This window comes from Pholis gunnellus (genome assembly GCF_910591455.1).
Source record: "Pholis gunnellus genome assembly, chromosome: 7".
Lineage (NCBI taxonomy): Eukaryota > Metazoa > Chordata > Actinopteri > Perciformes > Pholidae > Pholis > Pholis gunnellus.
The window spans coordinates 26,939,268-26,966,176 of NC_136533.1; the positions used below are offsets into that span (position 1 = coordinate 26,939,268).

At 40.7% G+C, this 26,909-nt stretch overlaps 1 protein-coding gene across 3 annotated transcripts in view; it reads left to right on the forward strand.

Moving 5' to 3' along the window:
* The window catches only part of vps9d1 (VPS9 domain containing 1), a 29,733-nt gene extending 3,137 nt beyond the window's left edge, over positions 1-26,596 (forward strand). The window contains exons 3-17 of one of the 3 annotated variants that reach the window (XM_079162230.1): positions 938-1,141; positions 1,310-1,475; positions 2,173-2,287; positions 4,759-4,821; positions 5,243-5,295; positions 6,481-6,568; positions 6,893-6,978; positions 8,541-8,689; positions 10,570-10,932; positions 11,085-11,214; positions 14,749-14,954; positions 15,776-15,860; positions 19,261-19,365; positions 22,685-22,800; positions 24,635-26,596. In XM_079162230.1, coding sequence (XP_079018356.1) covers positions 938-1,141; positions 1,310-1,475; positions 2,173-2,287; positions 4,759-4,821; positions 5,243-5,295; positions 6,481-6,568; positions 6,893-6,978; positions 8,541-8,689; positions 10,570-10,932; positions 11,085-11,214; positions 14,749-14,954; positions 15,776-15,860; positions 19,261-19,365; positions 22,685-22,796 — 1,925 coding nt within the window. In that variant the 3' untranslated portion in view covers positions 22,797-22,800; positions 24,635-26,596. Of the gene's footprint in view, positions 1-937; positions 1,142-1,309; positions 1,476-2,172; positions 2,288-4,758; positions 4,822-5,242; positions 5,296-6,480; positions 6,569-6,892; positions 6,979-8,540; positions 8,690-10,569; positions 10,933-11,084; positions 11,215-14,748; positions 14,955-15,775; positions 15,861-16,152; positions 16,637-19,260; positions 19,366-22,684; positions 22,801-24,634 lie in introns of those variants that run through there. The other 2 variants (XM_079162231.1, XM_079162232.1) reach the window with 2 other exon arrangements.
* Positions 26,597-26,909: the final 313 nt, after the last annotated feature.

Below are 26,909 nucleotides of genomic sequence, written 5' to 3' on the forward strand. Positions count from 1 at the left end.
TTCTCTTTCACATCTTCCCTTGACCTCATGACGTTTTCCATTGAGGTCAAGGAAAAGTGGTTAGTAACAGATGTTAGGAGGTCAGTTTTTGACTTTTCGAATGATGAACTTTAGGGACCAGTCGTGATTTTGGAACTGTTAATTGAAGATCTCAGGCAGAGGTCAGGCTCATAGGGAATCAGCAGAGTGCAGATATAGGAAGGAGCCAGGCCATTCAAGGCTTTAGAAACGAGCAGTAAAATCTTAAAATCAATTTTAAGGGCAGCAAGGATGGGTGTGGTGTGGTCACTTCTCTTCGTATGTGTTAAAAGCTTGACGGCAGCGTTCTGTATCAATAGCAGTCTTTGAATGTTTTGCGGAAAAAAATGCATTGCAGTAATTGTCAAGTCTGGAGGAGATAAAAGCAAGATAAAAGGTCTGCAGGTGAAAGGAATGACCTGATTTTGCTTAGCTGTCTCAATTGAGTAAAGCAAGACTAACCACCTTTGGTCACCTGTGCGTCAAAAGTCAGTTCGGAATGAAAAACGACACCCAGGTTGCGGGCTTCGTGCCGAAGAACATTATTAGATAAGGCTCACATATATATATATACATATATATATATATATATATATATATATATATATATATATATATATATATATGTATCATGTATAAGAGATGTATAGGAGATGTATAGACCAAGAGAAAAGCCTGTGAGGTTTTGAACACGTGGCAGTCAATGGACGGGTGGCTGGGATCGGTTCAGATGGGAACAAGCGAATCCCTGCTGATCTTCGAACCAGATGGGAACTAATCAGCTTGAATACAGTAGATTGTCATCGCGGAAAGTGAATTATATCTCAGATGCCATGTGATGACCTATTTATACAGTTGACCTGCCTAAGATCAATCATGCAGTAGTGACTGTCTCTGTCCTCTGTCTTCTATGTCCCAGCCTCAGAGGACGGGGACGCAGTGGAGGTGGAGCGGATGCTGAGGCTGGCTGAGCAGTGTTTGGAGCGATCCAAGTCATTCGTGGGGAAGAGAGCCGAGCCCCCCGACCTCCCCACCGCCGTCTCCGCTTCCTTTTCCTGTTCACCTGGCCAATCGGAGCCCCAACAGACCGCTCTCCTCCCAGCTGCGATTGCAGCAAATGCCGGTGAATACATCCAATCAGAAGCATATCTTTTATTTACATACCGTTCAATCACTGCTAACTTGGAGCCTGTCCCAGGGGTCACAAATTAAGCCCTTGTATAGCCACATGATTTGGTTCTCTAAGCCAATCACTGTTTTTTTTTCTTCTCTGTCTCTGTTTTCACCTCAGCTGACACAGCCCCTGCATCTGATACTCCTGTTAAAGCAACAAGCAGCCCGGCAAAGACCGGTCACTGCAGGGTGTTGTCAGATGGCGGCGGAGAGCTCTCCCCCTTTCTGCCTCCTGAAGTCTTCCAGAGACTGCAAACAGTGGAGTCACAGGACACAAGCAAAAAGTAGGGGCTGTTTCTTTTATCAAAGATGGTAAATATTGCACCATTCATTGACAGAAATCCTCTGAAAGTGAACAACACATCAGGGATAAGAGAGACTTCCAACAACCGATTAGCTTTAGTTTCCACTTAGGGCACAATGTTTTGAAATGACCAACCAGGTCAAAACAGTAAACCGTTTCTTCAACTCAGTTCTCTACAATTTAGACCTGTGGTGGTTTCCAAGGTTTTAAAAATGTCGCTCCCTCTTACTGTCCTATTTGCATTCAATTCTTTTTGTGCCTAAAGTACATTTTTTGAGTCAAGTTAATTGTAAAGTGACAAAACATATCCTATTATATTACATATAACTTGCACAATCTTGTCGTTGCCATATGTGAGTGTCGTTTTTTTTTTAGCTTTATTATGAGAATGTCAGCCATGTTGATTTGAGATATCAGTGAAATCAACAGTGAAAGCTGCTTCAAAAATAATTATACCATCATGAGATTGTTTTATTTGCCTTTGACACAAACCTGAAGTAACACACTGCGTGTGTGTGTGTGTGTGTGTGTGTGTGTGTGTGTGTGTGTGTGTGTGTGTGTGTGTGTGTGTGTGTGTGTGTGTGTGTGTGTGTGTGTGTGTGTGTGTGTGTGTGTGTGTGTGTGTGTGTGTGTGTGTGTGTGTGTGTGTGTGTGTGTGCGCGCGCGCGCGCGCGCAGCAGGGAGCTGACGCCCATTGAAGAAGCTTCACGTTTGAACCAGAAGTTGAAAGCCAATTATGAAGCTCGTCTGGCGAGGCTCGCACCTGGTCAGGCCTACCAAAAGACGTCTTTGGTATGTGTGTGTGTTTGAGAGAAAATACAGTACATCATAAAGGGCCGACGAGGTCCGTCCCATATCAGAGGTTTCCTCAAGTGCAGCCTTCTTTTACCCAATTTTGGACATCATAACCATACGTATCCCGTGTGGCTCTCAGTATTCCACAATCCATCACAGGCCAGTGAGTGATCCATTGAAGTGTTCAGGCAATCCTCCTCAACCCGTAAAGGCAGGAAACATCATGTGACTACGATGTGTGTACTAGACGTTCTGTCTTCAGGGGGTGATCAGTCACTGTTGCAACACTGTTGACGTTACAGATAAATGGATGTTATAAAACTGGATCATCGATATTTACCATTTTGTCACCTGCCTCAGGGCAACTGTTAGTTTTCTCTATTGATGGATCTCAACAACTATTGGATGGATTACATGGAGTTTTGTAAACATTCGTGGTCACTGCAGGATAAAACCTATTGACTGTGTACACCTGCCTTTTCCTCTGCTGCCACTAGCTGGGCAAAGTTTTCACTTATCCAGTAAAATATCTCAATATCGAACAGATAGATTGGCACAAAATTTCACACTGACGTTCATGGTCCCCAAAGGATGTATCCTAATATCTTTGGTGATCTCCTCAGCTTTCCTTTAGCGCCACCATAAGGTTGACATTTGTAGTTTTGAGTGAAATAACTCAATAACTATGGATGAGAGAACACAAGAATACACCATTAGTTTTGGTTCCTGTGATGTTAAACAAGAAGGCGGGAGGTAAAGGCTTGGGGTTCTTCTATCTTTCCCCTCTCTTTCTTACTTGGTGAAGCCTTAAATCCTAATAAGGGGGAAATGTATATTTTTAAATAATTTAAAATGAAAAAAACCTTGCCCAAGCAATTGCTCTTTTAATAGTTTCCTCGACAGGAAGTAGGCAACGCCGCCTAAACATATATTGGACGCGCAGGTTTTTTTTTCAATAGTGGTCTCTCAACATTTGTATCGACATCGTGTATACTTTTATTTTAGATATCTTGGTGGTACTTCCGGTCTGGTATCTTCATTAGCGCGACGCGTTTTATTGATGATGAATGAATCCCCGAGTGAAAGGGGAGTGGGCTGAGAACTCTGTTGTCCTCAAGAGGTTATTTAAAGCCAGATTACGTCGTCACTTTCAAGCACAACTTTTTTCTACCTCGTATTTATCTCTTCGGTGAAAACTATCTCCAGTCAGAAAAAAAGATGGTAAGCGTGAGCCATGACATTAAGTTTGTAACGGTAGGCATTTTCTTAGCTAACGCCAATTGCCACGGCTTAATAAGCTAGCCAATTTAAGTCAACTATCCATCCTGAGTTCTGTTTGAGGGTTTTACATTATTGTTAACTTGTCATTCAGATACGGAACATGTTTTGGCGTCAAGTGGAGCTCCGTGCTTCCTGGAGAAAACTCAAAACGTTTGTAAAGGTAAAGTCATATGAGCTAAGTTGGCTAGGAACGCCAAGGAGGGAACGTCGCACCGAACTCTTTTAAACGTTCTTCGAAAGAGCGTGCACAACATAGACATTAACGTCGCGAGCTGTTGCAAGATTTATTGCCTGTTTTTCAAAATTACATTCACAGACATGAGCGGAGATTTTGCGTGTTCTTTTTGTGGCTCCACAGTCACCAGTGGGCAATGCTTAAATGTTTGTGTCAGTTCAGTTCTACTGTGAAGCAGCGTTCATATTCATGTATATGGTGGCCGGAAGTCTGGAAATGGGCCTATGGAACCCATTTTAACAATCGGTCGTCATTACATTTCTTACGATATTAAAAATGACGAGTTAGCACCTCAAAATATTCAGAATTGGCTTTATTGGCCAAGTATGCGTGCACGTACAAGGGGTTTTACTCAATGTTTGCATCTTTCTCTAATGACTTAGTGTTTCAAAATAATGAAAAATGTTCTCAATAGTGTGACTTGGTATCTGATTGTTTTGAGATTGGATTTAATAAGTCATTATTTTGCAATGGTAAATCAAAATATTGAGAGTTTCTCAGTTTGAGATGCTATGTCATTTGAGTTGTTGATTACATTTTTTTGAGTTTGTCATTATATTGACTTACAGGATCCATTTGTTTTCATCACAGCTGAGATGCAAACACTGTAACAGCTATCACTATAGACTTGGTGCAGTCTTGCTGTAATGGTTGAAAGTATAATTTAGGCTTTTGGTGTATGTGTTGTCCCTCTCCTTGTTGCAGGGCAGGTTGTAACATGGTGGTTGTGTTTCAGTGATCTTAAGTTAAAGCATAATTTACTAACCAATGGGAATTGGGATGGGCCCTGACATAATGGCAAATCATGACTTACTGTTTCCCCTGGTAATGTTTAGAAATGGACCATAAGCTAAACAATTCATATAATTATTAACTTTACATACATATTTTTCCTTGGGCATATTTAATTGTATGTATGGAAAGTAAATTCCTCTCCTCTTATCCAATGCAGACGCTGTCTCTCCAGCGGCAGATGATGGAGAACCTCATCATAGCCAAAGCCAGGCAGGATGCTGTATCCTTCTGTTTTCACTAAGTCTCTCTTTGTTGCTCGGCAGGTGAAGGCTGGCTTTACTAATCTCTACGTTTATCTTAAAGGCAATTTGTGATGCTTTATTCATTTCACTTGATTTGTCCTAATTGATGACATTTTCCCAGCTCTCCAATCCCTTTAAGTCAGGGGATAGCTTGGTGGAGGGACGGGTATACAGCAAACATTAAACAGGTGTTTGCATAGCAAACAGTTTGCATTAACAATTGTAAATGATAGTATTTGGCTGTTGAATATTAATATTTACAGAATGGAATCTTATAACTTTTAAAAGTTATAATGATAGGATGTGTCTGGTTTAAACTGAAAGACATGATCACTAATAGCTGATCTGTGTAAGGACTACGATGCTTGGCAGTTTCCTTAGTGTTTGTCATGACATTAGCTCCAGCGGAAGATGGAGGAGAGAAGACTGAGGCTACAGGAGGAGGCCAACAGGTACGCCATGATTCTCAGACACTGAATTAGGTTCTTCTGTTTTTAGCTTCTGCTTTCATTCTTTAAGCTCCTAAAATAGATGTATTTACAGAAGGAGCTGACTTTGATGTGTGCCTAATTGACACGTATAATTCTACAAATATTGTAAACTATATATTCAGTCTATCGCAGAATTATCAGTTTTTCTTAAAACCCCGTCTCAAGTTGGTTCCTTCCAGCGTTTCCTAAACTTTGAAATGAAATTGATGTGCTTCGTGCTTTCTAAAGAGTTTGTTGTATTATCTGTTTCTGATGTTATCTGAGGGCAAAGCACTCTTGTAAAGAGTTTAGTCAGTTTTGGAAATCATTTAGAGTAATGGCTGCCAAACTGTTTTGCTTGTTTGCCACATACAGAATAATATAAGAAGTCGAGGGCCAAACAATAACAGAGGTTTAGTTTTCATCCAGTTACTCTGCAAGAAAATCTGTGTTTCCTGACCAGGAAACATGTGCCATAGAAAATACATTTTTTTTCAAAACAGGCAGAAAGATTTTAAGAAATATGGAATTGCGATTATTTTGACTGATATTGCGATCATATTTGCAATATTAGAGGGAATTGCATCTCGTGAAAAACGTACCTGCATGGGTTCCTGTTCATGGCCTGAGCGCCATCTTAAAAGATTATGATGTCAATGTATGATGAAGAGAAATGTGTAAGTCTAATATTAAGATGTGCAGTAACAAACAGAACAGACAGAAATGATAAGTTGGAGATCATTTCACCAAATTTGTGGTCTTCTAGTTTTAAAGCCAGTATGTGCAATGTACACACATTGCAATTAATTAGAACATTTGTTGAAGCCATATTCTAGTTTATTTTATTTTAAAAATATGATGGGCATTTCAACAACGCCTCATTTAAGTTGGATAGGAAGTGAGATATGATGGTACTTTATATGGCATTCAATTTTATCATCTACACGGTTGTGTTCAATAAATTGTCAGGAATTTCTGTTATTTATGTGTTTAGTTCAGTGGTTCAGGCACTACACATACAATATATACTGTATAACTTATAGATGACTAATAAAACCATCAGTGACTCATTAATATTCATAAACTCATGAGGGTGATTGTCCGAGTTCGGCGAGTACAGTTTGTACAATGAACTGCATGTTAATCCTTTTCTGTTTGTCGCTACAGGAGATTTGCAGCATCTGGGGCGATGACCGCAGAGGAGCAAGAGCGGCGTATTCTCTACACCAATGTACTGGAATATGAGCAAGACCATGTAAGTTAATCACCATGCTTGTGTCAAGACTAATGGAAGATGTTATTACAAGTTACCAAAGCACAAAGGGATGCCTTTTGAGTTGCACTTAACTTGGTCTGACGAGAAAACCTGGAGTATTCAATATGTGATTATATGAAAAGCTACAAGGCAAACAGCTGATGTGCATCTTGTAAATCGTTTTTCTTGCATATACAAAGAAAATTGGCATGATCCATTTTATCTTGATCACTTAAATTAAAATGAATCAACTTATCAGCATTTATGAAATTATAGATATAGTTGCCAACATGTCCTTTATACATTTTGCTTTTTTCTCTGTAGGATTGGCCCAAGCTGTGGAAAGCCAACATGAGAAAGAATCCTGACGATGACGCATTGGTCTCAGGTCTAGTCTCCTACCTGCTCAGGTAACTAACTGAAACATGATAGTTTAGGATATAGTTTTACCCTCTGAACCACAAACAGTTTCAGGGTGTTATTTTGTTTCCTCTGTCTGTGGCCTTGTTTTTCACTGCAATATAGAAGTCCTGTACCTCTATGGAAGAAGCCTAATCATGACTAGAAGTAGAGATAACACAAAACATGTCTTTTTGTTAAAAATGATCATTTATTTACTTTTCAACAATTGGAAAATAATGTAATCTATATATCCAGCAAGTGTGGGCGACTGTGGCTCAGTGGTAGAGCAGGGTCATCCTTCAATCAGAAGATCAGCGGTTTGATCCCAGACTAGTCCATGTCGATGTGTCCTTGAGCAAGACACTTAAACCCCAAATTGCTCCCGTAGCTGGGCCTACGGTGTGTGAATGTTGTATGAATGTTAGATAGTCCTGATGCATGGTCCTTGCCGCTGTCATCTGTGTATGAATGGGTGAATGATGACATGTAGTGTGAAAGAGCTTTGAGTGGTCGGAAGACTAGAAAAGAGATATATAAGTACAGTCCATTTACCAATATTGGGGGGGAAAAAACTCCACATGCTTTACATATTGTAATATGAATATTTTCCAACCTCTACTTAACCTCTCTCTTTGATTTCAGTCAAAGTTTACTGAGTGGTTGTCACGTGACTGTTGCTCTCAGACAATCCAATCATGGCTTCCCAGTTGGGCTGACGAGTGCGGACTTTTCTGCACACAGACACAAAATCTAGTTACTGAATATGATTTATTTGGGGCAAAATATTAAATGAAACATGTACAATGAGGCAATTTTCATATGATAATCTTCAAGTTGCTTGCTTTTCCAGACGGAGGAGTTTGTCACTCATGATATGTTCTAGGTTCATTGGCATGTTGACATTTCTTTTATTTTTAAGCTCTTGGCTGTGATTAATGGTGTACTTTTGGCGTTTTTTGCTATTGGTTTTAAAGAAAGCATGCTTTTCAAACCTGCTGGTGTGTTTTGCTGTTCAGAGGGTTATGGTGCTATATATTACAGGATGTGTGGTTGTATTGTTGACCTTTCCCATCAATGGAGGTTCAAGTGTTTTTGTCTCCCAACGTCCCTGTTTGTACAAACATTGCAGAATATCTTTCTCAACGTGGCAACTTTGTCCCTGAAAACTAATCTGCAATGTAAAAAGTTAACATGATTGTAACCCCTGGTCCCAGACCAGATTTCAGCCTTTAGCTGGTGTTCAACTGGCTTGATCCTGCATTTCACTCAGTTACTCCCCATTTTACTATCAATCAGGAACAACACACATACAGTCATCTTACTTACACACTTACACATTTTATTACGCAATCACTTCAATCGATTTTTTGATGTGTTCAAAAGGTCGACTCGGTCTTGCTTGGCTGTTACATGTACAGTTGTTATCGTCAGTGATTGCTGCAGTTAGTGTGACGTAAGATTGTTACTATACACACTTAAATCAAATAATTATATGACGTGTGTTGTTTGTTCTGGCCACACCATAATCGGCCACATTGAGGATGGACTAACATTTGTCTTGTGTCCTCAGCCGGTCTGACCACCCAGTGGTGAAACTGCTGAGGAAACACCAGTACCGGGTCTACAACAGGCTCTACCCCATCGTCAGTAAAGGCCCCCCCCACAGTCCTGCCCTGCCCCTGAGGCATTCTTGCAGCACCCACAACCTGCTTCATCCAGGTAGGAGCCAGAGCCAGGAGTGTTGGTGAGCTGGGTTGATCCAGGAAAGACCCAGTTCACGTTTATCTCGTGGATTTCTTCAGCTTCTGTCTGGTTTTGTTTCGTGGCCGCTAGTTTGGTCCTCAATTGAACATAAGGGAATTAAAAATGTGTCGGTAAAAGCCTGAAATGTAGATTTACTGCAGTTTCGTGAGGTCCTAGGCGTCCTGGAAAACAGTTGACAACTTCCCAGTCATTGAAAACAAATGGAAAACGAGAGGAAAGGCCACATTTTCTGAAAATATTTTCTCCTGTTTTCCTTTAGCTGAGAATAAACTACTAGTCTATATATCAGAGCTCCCCAAAACAGAGCACATGGCCATTTAAAAGAGCCAAGTTATGTTCTGGATCATATTAATGTTCAAATGGTTCAATAGTTAATGGACCAGAGTATTTTGGTTATGTTGAGAAAACGCTGTGAACAAGTCCCGTCACATGGTAGCACGTTCAGGCTGGATGACATTACATAAAGCTGCTTTCTGATCTCTAGAAAAGAGTGGGAATCCCGAAAGTACACTACTTTGAGTAGAGTACTTCTGATCTATTTTCTGTTTTGGTACCTCAAAGAATAGAGCCTCTTACACGGTATGTCATGGAACTCATGCATGTCCAAGGTCATACCTGTGATCTAATTCTCGCAGTAGGCCTCCCCATTCCAAATCTCAACAGGTGATATTCATTCATTAGATCTTTTGTGTTTCCCCCCTACTCCCCTACCAAACTCTCAAATCTTGCCTGGAATTTATGTTTGCCATATCACTCCTACCCCTGCCTAGAAGTGCTCTGATGCAATTATTAATACTGCCCCATTATACACCAGTGTAGCTACTTGCTTCTCTAGGCACAGAGCAAGTTGCTTAAAATAGCATTAAATGCAACTCTTAGGCCTAATCCCACACTCAAGAACTCAGACTTTGATGCGAGTTCTTGCAAAGTCCGTGAGGGTTTAGGGTTGTCCCTCCGTCAAATCGTCAAGTGTATGAAGGATCTCTCGCAGACATTTTGAGCCCTTTAGGAACACTTTCTGTAACACTTGCAGACTTTGCCTGAGGGAATTACCCACAATTCATAGCGTTGTGACAATAAACGCGGGAATACCAGATGAAGCCGGACCGCCGGATTTAAGATGGTCCATAAAAGCACACCTGGTTTATTTATCAAACTTTTAATTTTGTATTTGAACTGTTTTGACAAAATCGAATAGATTATTTGACAATTGCCTCTTGTTCTCATGAGGCAAGAGCCTGGAAGACGTTCAGATCGGGGAGTAAAAATGATAAACTATTAAAAAAAATACCCGGGTCACGTGATATGTCACAGTAAAGTGCTGTCTCATTCGTATTTACACCATTTCAAGCCCACGCAGCCTCTCAAACTCAACCATTTACCAGATGACGCCAGTTAAGTCCCTGAGGGTTCAGGGTTTAAGGCCTTTAAGGGGGGACATCAGGATTGGGCCTTAAGCTCTCTTCAAAAAGCAAAACATCAGCCCTGGATCAACCATGGCACTGGTCCTCAAAGGCCAAGAGTGTAGAAGAGCTTATTAGCTTATTTTTTAGAGACCACTTCCAAAAATTCACACAAACCCAAAGATGTGTTCAATTCAATAAATACAGTAGTACTACTGGCATAAATTGTCCTGAGGTAACCCTGAAACGGGTTAAGTCTTTATCAATAAAATTCACAAAGTAAAATCTCAAGTTACCCCCCCTTTCCATGATCCCTCTGAGTTAACCCAGCCCCCTTTAAAATCCTGTTAAACCCACTTTCCCACACTCACTAAGGGGTGCTACATTAGCAATAATACATTTGCTTATGTGAAAATGTCAATGACCACACAGAGACCCAGAAGAGGCCAACCAGGGGCAGCAGCGTCGGTGGCCACAGCTTCAGCACGGGCTTGTCGCCCTCCCCCTCACGCTCTCACGACCTCCACGCCGACTATGGCGACGAGGAAGGCGAGGAGCCTCACGAGCAGGCGACTGTGGATCGGGAGAACTCGTTCGAGGATCTGGAGCAGTTCCTGACTCAGTTGGACTGGGCCCCGCTCCACGGAGGCACGGACAACCCCGGCTTGGATTCAGAGCTGACCTTCGACTCCTATATGCAACCAGAGCAGGAAGAGGGCAACATGCAGGAGCTGGAGATGAGGGCGCTGACGGAACACCTGAAGGTCGTTGTCAAAGACATTCACATCGCAAGTGGTGAGCGCGATGATTAAGGATGGATTGGGTGTGCAAAGAAAGTTTCTTACTGTGCTGAGCAGCAATTTCCTGTTGAAAATCTTGAATCCTGAATTTTACATAAACAGTCAATGTAAAAATAGTTTGTTGATAAATGTTTCTTTGTGTTTCAGATCAGCTTCTGTCACTGTGTTTGCTATCCTTTGAGTGTCTAAACACAGCCAGCTCTAAAGACCTTTGCCTCGCCAGCATAGAGGAAGCCTTCTTCACGCCGCTGTGGAGCGCCCTGGTGGTTCTTTTTAGGTACTGCAGTCTACATCCACCTAAACATGTCTTTGTACTTTAAAGTGTTGTCTTAAACATGGAATGTTTCTTACTGCTTTTGCAAATCGTCAACATCATTATCTTCAGTTAGATGAAGACCTCGATTGGAGTATAGAAACGGATAGTAACTCATCACGCTCTGAAAACCACGGCTGCCACATTGTGCTACCAAGGGCTGAAACATTAACAAAATGCCTTTAGCTAGCTTAAACATCTGAGTTCAGCATGTCAAAGGATGATTGTTGCCTCCTATGTTTATCAGAGGTGCAGCTGGTAACTAAAATGATGATGGGACAAGTTAGCAAGCTATTAGCGAGCTAATGTTAGCAATAGCTTAGCAAGCTATTGTAGTTAGCTAATGCACTTCTAAACACAATACGACATAGCGTTCTGATTTATCCACATTCCACTATAACACAAGCACACTGTCTTAATCTGAATTTGCAGCACTTACAAAAGCACTGTTGATTAGCGCTTAAACGTAATGGGAATTGCTATGCCAAAATCTCCATTTTTGTTTACTTACAAAGATTTTGACTGCAACATATTTCTGACCAACAAGCTTTTTTTTCTATTGAGATGTTTACTGATGTATTTACACTTGGTTACTGGTTTATGAGGTACACATAGTTAAAACTAATTTGGTCTAATACTGCAATCCTGCAATAAACATGTGTTGACAAGTGTTTCTATTATTTTGTCCACTCCATTAATATTAATGTGGGCAGGCTAAAAAACAGAACCACTTCTTTGTAGAATGCAATACAACCACTTTTTTGTGCAGATGCAAAATCAGAAAATCTATGTACAACAAAAGGCAGACTTTCAAAATGTTGTTATTGAAGATAATCCACAACATTGTGTCTTCTTTAAAAATACACCCTTACACGGCAAATAGTTAATGACATGGCAGCAAGGCAACAGCCAATCAGCCCCACTCATTATCAACTCTGTGCCATCTGCTTTATTTAAATAGTGTATATAACAAGAATCAGAAGGAAGCTCACGCCAGTGGCTGCTGGTAGATGGGAAATTCATCTTAAAATATATGGTATGCTTTGTTTTGAAATTAATTGAAAAATTAAGCATTATTATCATATTGCATCTAAAGAAAATATGAAGGCTTGGCATGAATTGTTTCCTATATGTACAGTGTGGGTCATGACCAGCGTGTGGCAGTGCTACTCCAACTATTCCCAGCTTCTGTTGCTGGTTTGATTCTCATTACACTCAAAAAGACTTTCAAATAATCAGTTGTGTTGCAAAGTTAAGAGTACGACCATTACTGACTTCTACTAAATGTACATATACCTCTTCTCACATTTTCAAAGGACATATTTCAATACCATCCACATTTGTGTCATGCTATTTTCTGTACTTGCTACACTCGATGTGGACATGATTTGTCGCTGCAGGAAAAGCACATGTGCAACTGATAATAGTTGCTCGCTTCTAGCATTTATTGTAATGCAATGGAGCAATTCATAATGATATTAGCAGACCTGCCAACCTGTACGCATTTTGCGTTGCAGGCATGCATTTTGACAATAAAGTACGCTGGTATAAGTTATTAAAGGTACCCAAAAACCAGTTGCTTTTTTTTCTTTCTTTTGTATAAAAATATACCAGCGCTTATTGAGAGACATAGGATAATATTTTCTTCATCTAATAAAAAAATGACCAAGGGTGTTTTACCTCGTACAAAAGCTTTTAAAACGTCGTGCCACACTGTGTGGATCTAGAGTTTGCTGCAGGAAGCCTCCCAAAACAGTAATGCATTGTGGGGACAGCAGGGATTCACGTATCTGGTGGTACTGCCAAAAAAAAGATTACATTTCTTCCAGGGTTGGCAGGTTGGAATACTTATTTTGACTCCTCTGTCAAAATCTGTGAAGTGCAAAAGGTCAGCTTAGAGTGGGAGGTTCACACTATCTCCCAGTTCCACCCCACTCCTTGTGGAGCCACAAGGATGAGAGCCCTGGCAGGCTTCCCACCCATAAACACAGCCAGTTGGAATTAGGGTTGGGTACCGAAACCCGGTGCCAATATGGAACCGGTACTTATACGACCGATACCTACCGGACCGAAACGCAACGCAGATTTCGGTGCTTCTTTTCGGTGCCTGAGCCGATTGAAATACTTTTTTTTAACACTACTCTGATGACTCCGTCCTGGCAGCAGGTAACGATAGCTACCGTTTGTATAGCTACAGCAGCTAGCTAGCCATCAACCTTTTAACAGAGAAAATGCCGAAAGGTAAACGGTCAAAAGTGTGGCTGTTTTTATTTTGAAAGTCCGTTGCTCACTGGCAGCGGTGGAGGAATGGAGACTACTGGACATCGCTGCGGTAAAGTCAGCAGACACTCAGGTCTCCGTGGTCAACTCAGCAGACACTTAGATGTTAGTGACCTATACGCTGAAATTCACGGTAAACGCATTCAAACGGCACAGATCGGGAGCTAGCGAAGGACTTTAAAAGTTAGTGGAAAGATTTAACGTGAGACAACATCCGGTTTCTTCAGAGGAACATCCGATTTTCAGAATAAGATGCCAACAAAGTATGAATTAAATTCACATTAAGTATAAAACATGCTACCTGCATCTCGTGAGTTAAAGGGAAAATACACCTACATTGTGCGTAAGTGTGTCTTTATTCTTTGATCGCTGGGTAACCATCATCACCTCTGAGTTACAGCATTATATTGATGAACAGTAGAGCTGCATTCACATGCTCTGTCATGAAGACGACACACATTTAGATGAAACATGCTGAAACATTGTATTCCTGTTGCACAGCAGTGGAACGTTTCACATGAAGTCACACACTGAGCACAGATAGTGAAGAGATATAACTGCTACTGTGTAAAGGGAATACTGCTGTTAAAAAGAACCTTATTTGTTTAAAGTGTTTGCAAGCCAAATGTTATTGCACTTTTGTTCATATAGCAGTACTTTTAAAATAAAAGTGCACAATACACTACCTTTGAATTAATTATTGAACTTTGCCATAACAATGAGATTAATCGCAAACAATCCATGCGATTAAAAATTGTAATCGTTGCCCAGCACTAATATGTATAGTATACTTTAAACAGTTAAATATATTGTTAAATTTGACTTGGCAATAAAAAAAGTATCGGTTCAGGCACCGTTTAGGCACCGGTATCGTTTTAAAAGTATCGTTTTAGCACCGGTATCGGAAAAAACCCAAACGATACCCATCCCTAGTTGGAATACCAAAGTCACTCGAAATTAGACCCCTGCACCACCACCTGTTTTTTTTTTTTGTTTTTTTTTAAATGTCCTGTGATCAAATTGCTTTTGATGTTTTTTCATCTTGGCAAAATAATAAAATGTGGAATGGTTGAAATTTTTCAAATTAAGTACTTTGTAAAGACAACTTCATCGCAAACACCGTTGTTCTTCCAGAATGCCTGGTAGTGTTCCTCACTCCCAAACATCCGCCGCTAAAATGTCTTCCCTGTCTGATAACCTTGTTTCTGTCTTCCTCAGGAGGGTCCACAGGGAAAGGGAGCAGGCCTTTGAGGCGAGTATGAAGCTGTACCAGGATGCTTCGCCAGCGGACCTTGGGGTCCCCTTGAAACTGTTCCCCGGAGACCCCGGCGCACTGCAGGGTTCCTACCCCTACGAGTCTGCTGTTCAGGAGCTCAAGCTTCTCATCAAAGACTGCTGTCCGCAGAGGAAGTTGGAATGTATTGGTGAGTCAGATTGTGTTGTTGTTTACTTCCTCAAGCTAAAGCTGACTTTCAGGACAGATCGCTGCTCTTACAGAGTATCAATTCAACCCGAAGGAGGCAACCCATTTTTGATGCTGACTGTCATCCTATCCAGTCTGTCATTCTCACGGTATCTGTAAAGTGACAAAGCTTTGAATTTAGTTCCCTCAATAAAAAAAATATGGTCTTAGAAGGTAATAAAATGTCTCTCTGAACTAAAGTGGGATTGTTTGCTCAGTGGATTGTGGTCACACCTCTTTTTTGGAGCTGCACCGGTTGCTACTGCTAGCCACAGTAGCTAGGAAGATCATTGGGCTCATGCAAGAACAGACTGGTTCTTGGACGAGTGATTTAGGAGAAGTTGCCGCATTCACTAACTTTCTCTTATGAGCACATTTCACAAAAGGTCCAGACTTGTCGTAGGAGTCATCGAACATTAGTCTCAGTTATCCAAGCCTACGTTTTTCACCAATGTATTGTATGTACTATTACTTTAAAGCGACTTTAGTTTGAAAAAACCTATATTAATTACACTTTAAAATGATGTTGACATTATCCTGTTTGACTCTGCAATTTGAATTATAGGTTGATTTAATTCTAAATATGTTCATTTAAATTGTCTATTGACTCTATTGTATAACACTACAGTATCAATATGAACATCTTTAATGATGGGACCCCCTCCCGTTGCAGTCATCGATCGCCTTGCAGCGAGAGGTTTTTCCTATTGAACCATTTCTGCATATTGTAGATATTGTCTTTAAGTTTTATATTTCTTGCTTTCTGCTGATGTTTTGTTACAGTTCGGACATTGCGGCTGATCTGTGCCTGCGCTGAGGATTACAGGTGCCTTCATGAGGTGGACTCTACCCCAAAAACAGCCGCCATGTGAGTAAATCATCAGCTAAATGCCAACTCTTTTTTTGGGTTTCGGTGTTTGGCGTGCGTCACTGCAGCAAATATAAAATCACTCGCTGGGGGATTTTTAGTGGGAAATGGAAAAAACAGTAAAATAAGACTCATGAAAAGTGATACAGTGCAATACAACAGTTGGAGAACTTTGTACAGAACAGTGAAGGACTGTCAGGGGTTGTGCTGTCCTTTTTAGTTGAATTCCTCCAAGTGCACCTCATTAAACTTCTAAATAAGAGCCCTTTCTCTGTTGACTCTGTGCTTATAGGGAGTTAAAGACCGTCCAGTGGAAGTACCCAAACATCACTTAAGGACTCTCTGCCTTGTTAACTGCCCTGTCAGGTCTCATCAGTGCCCAGTTGAGCCCGGCACAGCGGGGGTTGTGCGAGGTCTATTGCCCCCCCATAGAGTGTCTCTTCCAGGCCAGGCCTAAAAGTGGGTCGTCCTGTCTGGGTTTGGAACAGACCCAGGGCCCAACGAGGGGCTTGGGGAGAAGAAGTTTTGTGGAATTCATGATGATGCAGTGTCAGAGTTACACAAAGTGGGTTGTAGCACCCATTGTGGAGAACATGCAGTGCGTCGTGAACTACATTTTTTAATTGGTTTGTGCAGACAAAGTTTCACTAAAAACCATTTCCTCTGCATCCAAACTGGGAAAATTCTTGTTGTGGCTTGACATTTTCCCGTGAACCACACCCATGAGAGAAGCAGTGCTGCCCTTATAATTAACCTCATCAATGCTTAGTTTATTTCTCACCTGTGAGTTAGTGGACTGAAAATACTTTTGCATCAATGTTGTACAAGCAGAGACTTCTTTTGAACTTACTGTAAACAAACTGAGAGCTAGTGTTTGTTCCAAGGTGGCTGTGGATCTTAGTTCTAGAATATAAGCTTTTTCTGGGTTGTTTGGAGAGCCAGTCTTAAGTGAAGGTTAGCAGTGCTCGACAGGAAAGCTTTGTTTATCCTCGCCTCCGCAGACAGTGTGTGAGTTCTGAGCATGTACAGGCGTTCAAACTCTCTGCGCTGCGTGCTGCATTATTCTCCAAAAAGCCACGGGGCGCACAAACAAAATGAACTGTGAAGAATCAAAAAGACAACACGTAGAACATTGTAACCCAACGATATGACTATAGACTGTAGGTGTAACCGGCAAAACGCCATAAACCACCTCCACAATGTCAAGGAGTAAACTCATATTCATGGACTACTGTATTGCCTTTGTACAAGCCCTGTAAAGAAAAAACATACATTATAAAGAAAATTAGGTTGAATATCCTGTAAACAATTTGATTTGACTGCAAAATATTTACTCGGATGTAGATTTTTAAGACCCGTTTCTAAAGCATCTAAAAACAAGAAAAATGTGAATTCTACTGCAAAGCATGTACAAACCACACGACATGTTTTCATGTCACATTTTCACTATTAAGCTGGTTAGGCAGGAACCATGTTTTGACACAACCAAAAGTTGATGCCTGGTTAGTGTTTTAATAGGGCTGAAAACTGTTGAAATTAAAGCTCGTGGATTGTGTCACCAACATAACCAAAGGGTTATGCCTGTAAAAGTCCTCTGTGGGTTTCACTGCACTCTATACAAACACCCAGTATCGGGGAACGAATCCTGTTCCTCCTCCAGAGTGTTATCTGATATCTTGTCTTTTTTCATACACTCCTGTCCTCGTCCCTTTTTTCCCCTCTTTTGTTGGATCCACTAATGCTCTTTTCGAGAAGGTCTGAGGCCATGTCTCCTGCTCCGTATCTGTCTTCTTGTATTGGAATACGCGTGAAATGATCGGAGACGGCAGAGCAGACGAGTTGACCAGGCACTGCTCTTCTCAAAGCTTGGAAAAGTAAAGCAAACAGTTGTGAGCTTGAAGGATTTTTGTATGTGTACTCTGCACATGGTAAAATATACAACTTGGCAAAAACATGTAGTGCCACGAAATGAAAGCTGAATCATGCTGTTTGTTTTGTTACCTGGAGACATGAGTCAAACACGGCGTGTTCTTGTTTTCATTGTGGACACCAAGAATGCGTCATGTCTGACATCTCTGGATCTTCAATCATCTCTGAAAAGGCTGCTTTTGATTCGTATCGTTTTAATCCAGATCAGACTGCAGGATTTTCACCAAAAGAACAGCTGTTTTTCAATGACAAACTCTGGCACTACTAGCTTATCATTTCTGAATGTCATAATCTAGCCAGTGGCCACTTCCAGCTCTGATTCAATAAAACTTTTTTAAGGGGGTAAATTTAGACCGTGTACTTTCCTGCCTCCGATGTGCCAGTGAAGTTTTTCTGTCCTGATTGCGGCTCAGTCCAGGTCAATATGTGACTGCTTTTTTTAGTCCATCTAAATACATGTTGCCTTTCTGCGTGTCACTTTGACTCTCAGAACGTGTATTTTGATCAAGGCCCGACTCGATCAAATTTGCTGCGGTGTTCCCAGGCCCATCAGATTCCAGCAGGGATTAGCGAATCTTGTATTTTCAATGCATATATAGCTCTCCACTTTCACTGTAGTTTCTCATTTACAGTCTCACACACAGATGCACTTTATTGTACTCGCTGTCCTCCTTTATTCATTCGTCAGGTCATTGTCCCTGACCATCCGGGAGCTCATTTGTTCTCTTGTGTGCTTTTGTCCATATCCCTTTCTTCTCTCTCTGCCATTGTGCTGCTAAACTGGTCACCACTTTCCCTGCTGTATTCTGTTAATTAATAGCCCCCCCACCCCCCTTTGCATTTCTGCTGCTTTTTGACATCCTCCACTACATTGGATATGCGTTGCAAAACCATAATGGAGCCCAATCTTCTCACTGAGATCAGTATTTCTACTTTACACTTGGAATGCAGTGACACCAGTTTTAAGTGCGAGAGGATCGATGTCTTGTGTTTACAGCGGTGAACTCACGAGGTTATAATACAGGGTTGCGTGTGTGTGTGTGTGAGGTCCGGCTCCCCACGGTTACACAAGCCTGTCCACACCTTCCAGAACCCTGCAGGAGGAGAGTATCCTGTTGCACGCGGCCGGGGTCAGTCAAGGCCTTCTCACGCAAGCGAGCAGTTAGCCCCTGCGTGTGAGTCCTGATAAACAAACGGTCACTGTCTGCACACAGAGAGAATGCTATCGGGCTGTCATCATCTCCAAGGCAGCAATTTGTCCTCCCAACAGATCTCAGGGAGAGGGAAAAGAGAGCTTTATCGTTTCCATCCCTGAACACGCATCCCATTAAGAGCTACATTGTATTTAGTTTCCATGCATTCCCCTGGGGAGCTCACGCCATCATACTCTGTAAATGTCACTCTCTTATTTACTTCTGTTTTTCCTGTTTGACTCGATCTCCCCGCCCGCTTCCTCCTTTTCGTCTGCCAGCGGCGCGGATGACCTGTTGCCCATCCTGTCCTTCGTGGCTCTGCGGTGCCAGTGTCCTCAGCTGGTGTCTGAATGCGCCGCTCTGGAGGAGTTCATTCACGAAGGGTGAGTCATCATGATGGGAAAATGATGGTTGAATGACAAGCTCCTTTTATTTAATTTAATTTTGCACCAAATGCACAAAAGTTTGTCAGAGTAGATTTGTCTTAATTCTGAAGGAATGTTTACCCTTTGCCCATGTCGAAGAAGAAGTTGACAGATGGCCTGGTACTTAGTGAACATGCCTAAAGTTAGCCGAGGGAAATCTGTCAGCTTGCACAATACTCATCACTAGGGGTGACCCCGAATCGTTGACGATTTGGCCTCAGGAACCTGATAAGACATCAATATCACAGTCGTAGTGGTGGAAAAATGTGGTTATGAAACAAAGGATCATTCAAATCTGGAAAGTAAAACAATAACATTTGGTACAGTCCTAGAAATTTGCATGTGGGTTAATTTAATTCATTTTTATGAGTACTGGGCTTCAAGTTAAAAAACCGAAATGATTCAAGTCCTTGAATGGTGACAGCATTTCACTCTCACTCACTCTCTCACTGTCCCGTAACATCCCTGTTGTCCCTTTCTGTCTGTGGATATGGGAGTTCTATTAACAACAATGAAAAACAAGCAGGCAGTCTATCTAGTAATGAACCCACAGAGAATTATCCCTCACTTTGCTGTTAGTCTTACACAGTATTTTATAGTCATTTATCTCTTTGGTTTGGTTTTCCTGCCCTCATACTTCGCTATCGTCCACCCGTTCCCAGCAGCAGCAGGTAGCTGTTTTCAGTAAAGATATTCTGATAAATTCAATGTACACTACCTGCCCAGCACCAAACAAAAGACCCAAGTAAAAAAAGAACCAGATATTTTTCTCAGGAGTTGGTAGAGACCAAAGCAAAGCTAAAAGCAGAGTTATTATGGGACTTGCATTCATCAGTCGACCAGAAACACAACTCCAAATGAATGCTAGTAATGCTCTGTGTCTGCTGGGCTTTTTCTAATTTATTTATGAAAATAGGCCAACACATTCGCCTCAACGATTTCGTCACTTGACAATATGTCAATATTGTGTTTACAGCTTTAAATTAGGACACAAACAATACAATACCTACAATATTTATCTTTGTAGGGGGGGAATCCTTTAATGCAGCACTTATACTATTGGAAACAAACTTTAATGGTAATAATGATGATAAAATCATCATTATATTTACATTACACAGTTTGCTCACAAGGAATATTTAGGAATATCTCTCGGTGCACATTTTTTACCCATTTTTGATCAATTGTGTCGTTAAATGTTAAAAGAAATCATGTGATACTGTTGTCATATTTTTTCCAATATAGATATCTGGATCCTCCTCAAAAATACAGTATCGTTCGGGCTCTAGTATTCATATTCATAGTTATGCCTTCAGACATCACAGGTGGATTGTTATAGACAGATAACCCTCTTACTCTTTTCTGAGGTACACGTCTTAATGTAGTGTTATGTAGGCATAAACCTATGTAGGCATGAATACGTGCTATCAAATACCAAGATAAGCTGTCAAGGGAGCCGGTGGTCTTCGGTTGAGGGACTACATCATGCCGAGTGTCATTGCATGTGAGCTCAGACCACACCCAAAGAGGTCTACTCAGGCCCATAAAAACTGTAGGTTGTAAAAGCCATCTGGTTAGATTGGCAGTGGCCAAGGAATGTCAGGGTATTTAAGATTTGGTTTTTCTCCTCTATAAAAATAAAGAAATGAAGTCCCTCTTGATGTTTATGTTGTCCAATTGAAGGGAGGTGGAGGAACCAAAAAACCGGCCACAAGGCTATGAGAGGTGGCTGTGAATGAGATCGCCAAGAGTCTTTGAAATGATTTGGTTTGAGATTTTATCTCCAAGCACGATAATAATGTCATGACTAGAGTTCAAGTAACCAAAGTATAAAGCCTTTGAACAGTACATTAATTCAGCAAATTCTTTTTTATCCTCATCATTTGAGTACAATGTCAAATGAATAGCTCTTCAAATAGAAGCACCTTTAGCTTCCCCAGTTTCTCAATGTCCTTTCTGCCGTGCTTGGTCAACAACACTTTTGCCAGGATTGAGTTCACTGTAGATGCACTTCATTTGTTGTCAAGCCCCTCAGTACAGCATCAAACCAATGTTTATGTTGACACCTTAACTTTACTTGTTTAAGCCTCATTTAGTCGTCTTATTATTCATAGCGTTGGATAATTAGTTACTTTTAGCATTGTTTTTCAACAGAAACAAAGCTTTGGCCCAGTGTCTGAGTCTATTCATTTTAGTTCCATTAGTTTTGGTCTTTGAGGCTTGAGACCATCTTCAACGTTTGTCTTTTTCTCGTACGCCTCAAATTGTCATTCCCAAACATTTGGCTGTTTGAAAAGAGCTACTTGTTGGCATTATTACATTTAGCTGTGCTTTCCACTGCAGGGCAGCTTGATTCACTTACCTCTCACTAAAATACTGTTCGCTGTCTGACACTTCACTCAACTACAAACTGAAGACAATCTTCCTGATGTTGTTGCTAAAACTGGGTGGAAATATATTGTATATATATAATACATTTAGTCATACTTTTACATTTTTATGTCATGTTTTCTTTGTTGGGGGAAGAAAGGTTACCAACAAATATGTTTTTTGGTCATGTTTTGTTTTTATGAAAGATTGCGTCATCTACAATGCTTGGTGGTTGCATTTTTAGGAATCTAGTGGCATTTTTATACATACAAATTTGGTAAAAAAAATGTGAGTATTGTTCCAACACCACAGACGTTATGTTTTCTTCGCAGTCAAGGTACAAGCGTCTCCTTATCTCCTTTCCTTCCTCAATCCCTCACTGTCCTCTCACTCCTCGTGTCCATCCATGCAGGGAGTCGCTCTAGTCTTGCTCTAGTTAGTCGAAGGTCAGCCGGAGTTGACTTGCTCTCCAGCCTCTTCTCTTTTGAACAAACCTCCATAATCACTCGTTCTTCACACACATCAACACCCTCCATCCATCTCTCCCCTCTTTCCTCACGCTGCCCAACCTTTTAATACACGCGTACCGGCTCTAAAAGTGGAGAAAATAGGCGGATCTCTTTTAATGTGTTCAACGAGGAGCAGAGATGTTCGGTCCTTTACTCGCTATTGAAAAGTGTTGATCAGAAATATGAATAAATCGTATGTCTTTTCTGTGCTTGAATGTTTGTGTGCACTCGTTTTGTTTAGTTCTGTTAACATGAAATAATTTTTGTGTCCCCTATTTCACTTCTTACTGCTTCCTTTGACCTCAAAATGTTTAAATAAATGGAACACTCACAACCATGTTTATAACTTTAACTTACAGATGCCTTGTTATCAGCTAATAGTCTCTTCTCTTTTTCAGCTATTTGATAGGAGAGGAAGGCTACTGTTTGACCTCGCTGCAGAGTGCCTTGGCCTATATCGAGTCCCTGCACTCAGGAGGAGCTCATCATCCTGCAGACAACCCCTTTTGAAAAGGTAAAGGAAAGCCCAAACCTGACACTCTGGTAAACATTTTGTTGACCTTTGTGTCAAGTTTAATCAAAGCGGATGAAAATGGTAAATGGACTGTATTTGTATAGTTCTTTTCTAGTCTTCCAACCACTCAAAAGCGTTTTAACACTACATGTCGTCATTCACCCATTCATACACTGATGACAGGAGCTAACGTGTAAGGTGCCACCTGCCCTTCAGGACTAGCTAACATTCACACACCGATGGCACAGCTGTGGGAGCAACTTGGGGTTGAGTGTCTTGCCCAAGGACACATCGACATGGACTAGCGGAGCCGGGGATCGAAATGCCGAGCCTCTGATAGAAGGATGACTGAGCCGCAGTCTGGGCTTCTAATGAAAACTATGACGACTATAATGAAAATGATAGTATTAGGATGGAAAGAAGTTAAATGTAATGTTTTGAACCCAGTGATGAAAACTTGCATTTAAGATATTTTGAAAATATTGGTGATTATCAAAAAGAAGTGCACACTGCTCGTTTACTAGAAAGTATATGCGTCTTTAGCTGAGACGAAACATGGCAGAGTTGAGGCTAAACGGCACAATTGAAAACAGAAGCCCCTATTATTTTCTGTACATCCTCTAAACCGGCGCCGGGTAGGCGTGCACCATCGCTCATGGATGTGCTGCCCTGCGACACTTAACACCGCTGTCGTGTTTTCAGTCTTAAAAAAAACTAAAACTGCGCCAATACGGCAACGTTTTTGAAGCCAACGAAGGAGGTGGGCTGAAAAACCCATGTCAGTTGTCCTGCTGATTGTGGTACCGCTTAACTCAAACTAGCTTATATGTGCATTACCGCCACCAAGTGGACTGGAGTCGCTGCACTCTCACCACGGGAGCGGCTGCTGTGTCAAGTGAGAAGCCTGGTGGTAAAATTCACTTTATTTAGCCTTAACTCTTGGCTACCGAGCGAGGACCATTTGGGGTTGGCTTCACCGAAAAAAAATCTTAGCAGCACCTCACCTTTACGCTGAATCATGAAGCACCGGCATAATTCCCCGGTTAGCGGCTAAAAACATTGTTGCTACGTATGTCCTGTGTTTCTCATCTGTTTCCTGTAGAAGGGGGGGTCAACCTAACCTGTGGGACCCGGAGGGAAGGGGTCAGACTTCTGGCGAATGGAATTTTACGCTCGGGGATGTGCGCCACTAGTTACTAGTTCTTTTTACTAGTTCTAGATTTGGGAGAGTTTTTAGGCTAGCCAGGGCCTCATTTCAAGAAAAAAATAACAAAAGTGCTTTTTTTTCAGGCAAACCTGAAACTTTTCAATTTGAGCGGTGTTCCATCTTCATTTACTCTTAACCAGTAACATATACATTGATATTTACACATCTGATCAAATCTCACAAGTGTTACCTTTATTATAACATCAACATTATTAAAATAGACCTTATAGTTACAGAATTAGTCTTGTTGGTATGGGTATGCAATTTTCGAGCAGAGGCCTAAAAATAGGGCTAGGTATTAATTAAACATCAAACTGGGTTAAAAATGTTTACCCAGCCTTAATCAATTATAATAATAATAATAATAATAATAATAACCCTTTAAATATTTATAAATGGTGAAATAGAATGGGGACATAAAAAAATAATGTGTTTTATAAAATACGTATAACATTTAACATAACAGAATGCTCTGTTTTGGTCTTGGGTGTGAATTTTCAACTTCCATTTGTCAGGTTGCCAGAAAGGCAGCATCCACATTTTGTCTGCTGGATGTGTAATTTGATCACATACATATTTAGATATATTGCCAGTGCAGGGAATAATATATTCCATTTTGTGTTGTAGGCTGCTGCGGTCCTATGAGATCCTCCCAACTTCCTGCTGCGCTGTAGAGAGACCACAGCTGAACCTGCAGCTCCCTGCAAGTTGTGAAGACGCATGTTAACTTGTACACACAAAGACACACTGCACATTTCACTAAAGGACTTCTTTTGGGTCTCTTTGCAACCGAGGACTAAACCCTTGCCTATGAGTTGTTTCTAAACAAATCAGGAACTGAGCTTTGCTCGGACCTCAAAGGATGTTTGTAGACTGTAGAAGTTTGCTGACTGAACTAGCCCCGGATTGTTAAAGGGACTCTATGAAGTTGAGAATGGTGTCGTTTTAGGGAACCTTTGGAAGTGAAACCATTGACCTGCAATATGGTTTACTAATGAGGGAATATATTTGTAAACCATATTGCTGGTCTTGCGCTTTTCCCCCCCGAGTGAAGAAGCCAACCACACATGCTTCGACTGATATTTGCCATGCTCAGAGTACGGTAATAGTATTACATCTCATTATACTCCATGTACCCTGTGGCCTTTTTTATTTTTCACAAAAATAACATTGAAACTTATAAATTAGACAGCGGTTGCATTTCTTTCTTTATGTGTGTGTGTGTTTTTAAGACTGGTGGCAAAATCCATCCACAGACTATGAATACAAAATATGAATTTATGCACTTTGGGTGTTGAAGCCCTCAGAGGTGAGGCTACACTGGAGGATGACTTTCAGTTTACACGGATCTATTTGCAGACAGACTCGCCTCCAGCAGAGAGCGATTTTCAGAGATGTCATCCAACAAAGAGTGAGACACTGGAGGAGCACAGGAATAGTTTCAGCCGGGTGACAAGTCTGTTGTTTGGTGTTCACCGTCACTGTGTTTGCATGGAACATCATTTTGGTTAATGAGTGAGGCAGGAATATGGTTAGGTAGTACTTTATGTAAGTAGTAACGTGTGTGTGTGTGTGTGTGTGTGTGTGTGTGTGTGTGTGTGTGTGTGTGTGTGTGTGTGTGTGTGTGTGTGTGTGTGTGTGTGTGTGTGTGTGTGTGTGTGTGTGTGTGTGCAAGCCAGGCCACAGAGAAACAATCTTTTAATGCCAGGATTCAAAATCCACAAACTGTCAGAGGAAAGCTAAAAGGTAACCTCATTTTCAGCTTATTTTATACTTTTCACTCATATCCCAATGCTTCCATTTACATCTACAGTTTACTCAAATTCACAACCATAGAATGGGAGCAAAATGGCAACCTATACATTTGGAAATGGAATGTCCACCTGTAGATCTTGGGGTGCCTTAACATTTTTGAAATGCTTTTCTTCGGAGTCATTTGAGCTGTTTGCTTTTAAAAGCATGTGGACACCAAATTGGATGTTTACTTGAAAGGATCTGGTGTTGCATTTTTTATTTTTAGCAGATCAAGTTTACTTGAGTGACCAATTCTTAATTAATGATGGTGTCCTCCAGTAGATGATGGCCAGTGATTTCAATTGGTGTGTAATTAATAGGCAGCTAAAATATGCAAAAATATAGTTTGCTGTGTGTTTGAAAGACCTGAAGCAGACGTTCATACAGTGTAAAAGACTGAGAAACTACATTTTTATACGTTGTCATTTAATTAAGTTTGGTTTGTTTGTTTGCTTGTTTGAATTTAATATTTAATATTTTATTTTTATTTAGCATGGGTCCAAAAGATGTGAGAAGATGTCCTAAAACTGTTATGGATTTACTACCTACTGTTTGTGACATTAACACCAAAAACAGACTTATGTCTATGTAACAAATATGAATGTAATTATATTGAAAATTATATTTTGCAAAGTGGATTAGGCCACTACATTCATGTAAATGATTTATTGTGCATTTTGCTTTTGAAAACTCCATATGAATGTCGTTATTTAAACTTGTTTTACTGTGAAAGGTTGGGAATGTAAGAATGAGGACGATGAATGTGTGTTTGGGAAATGAGTAAATAAAGAAATATTTAAGTCAATAAATATGCATCTTGTAGTCTGACTCGACATCTAACTTTATGGAATCAAAATAGGGTCAAAACTATTATAGCTGTGTATTATCACCATATCTGAATGTGTATATTTATAAATATATTGAAATGTGTGAAGAATATCTGACCACACGTCTGTAGTTGTTGACCTGTAGCTCTGTTTGACAATTTGTGAACAAATGAAAAAGATTTGCTCAAAGCTTTTCAGTTCCAGCACAGGTGTTTGGTTATTAATTTAGCTAACGTTACATTACGAATATTCTTAAGATGTATTCATATTGAAACATCTAT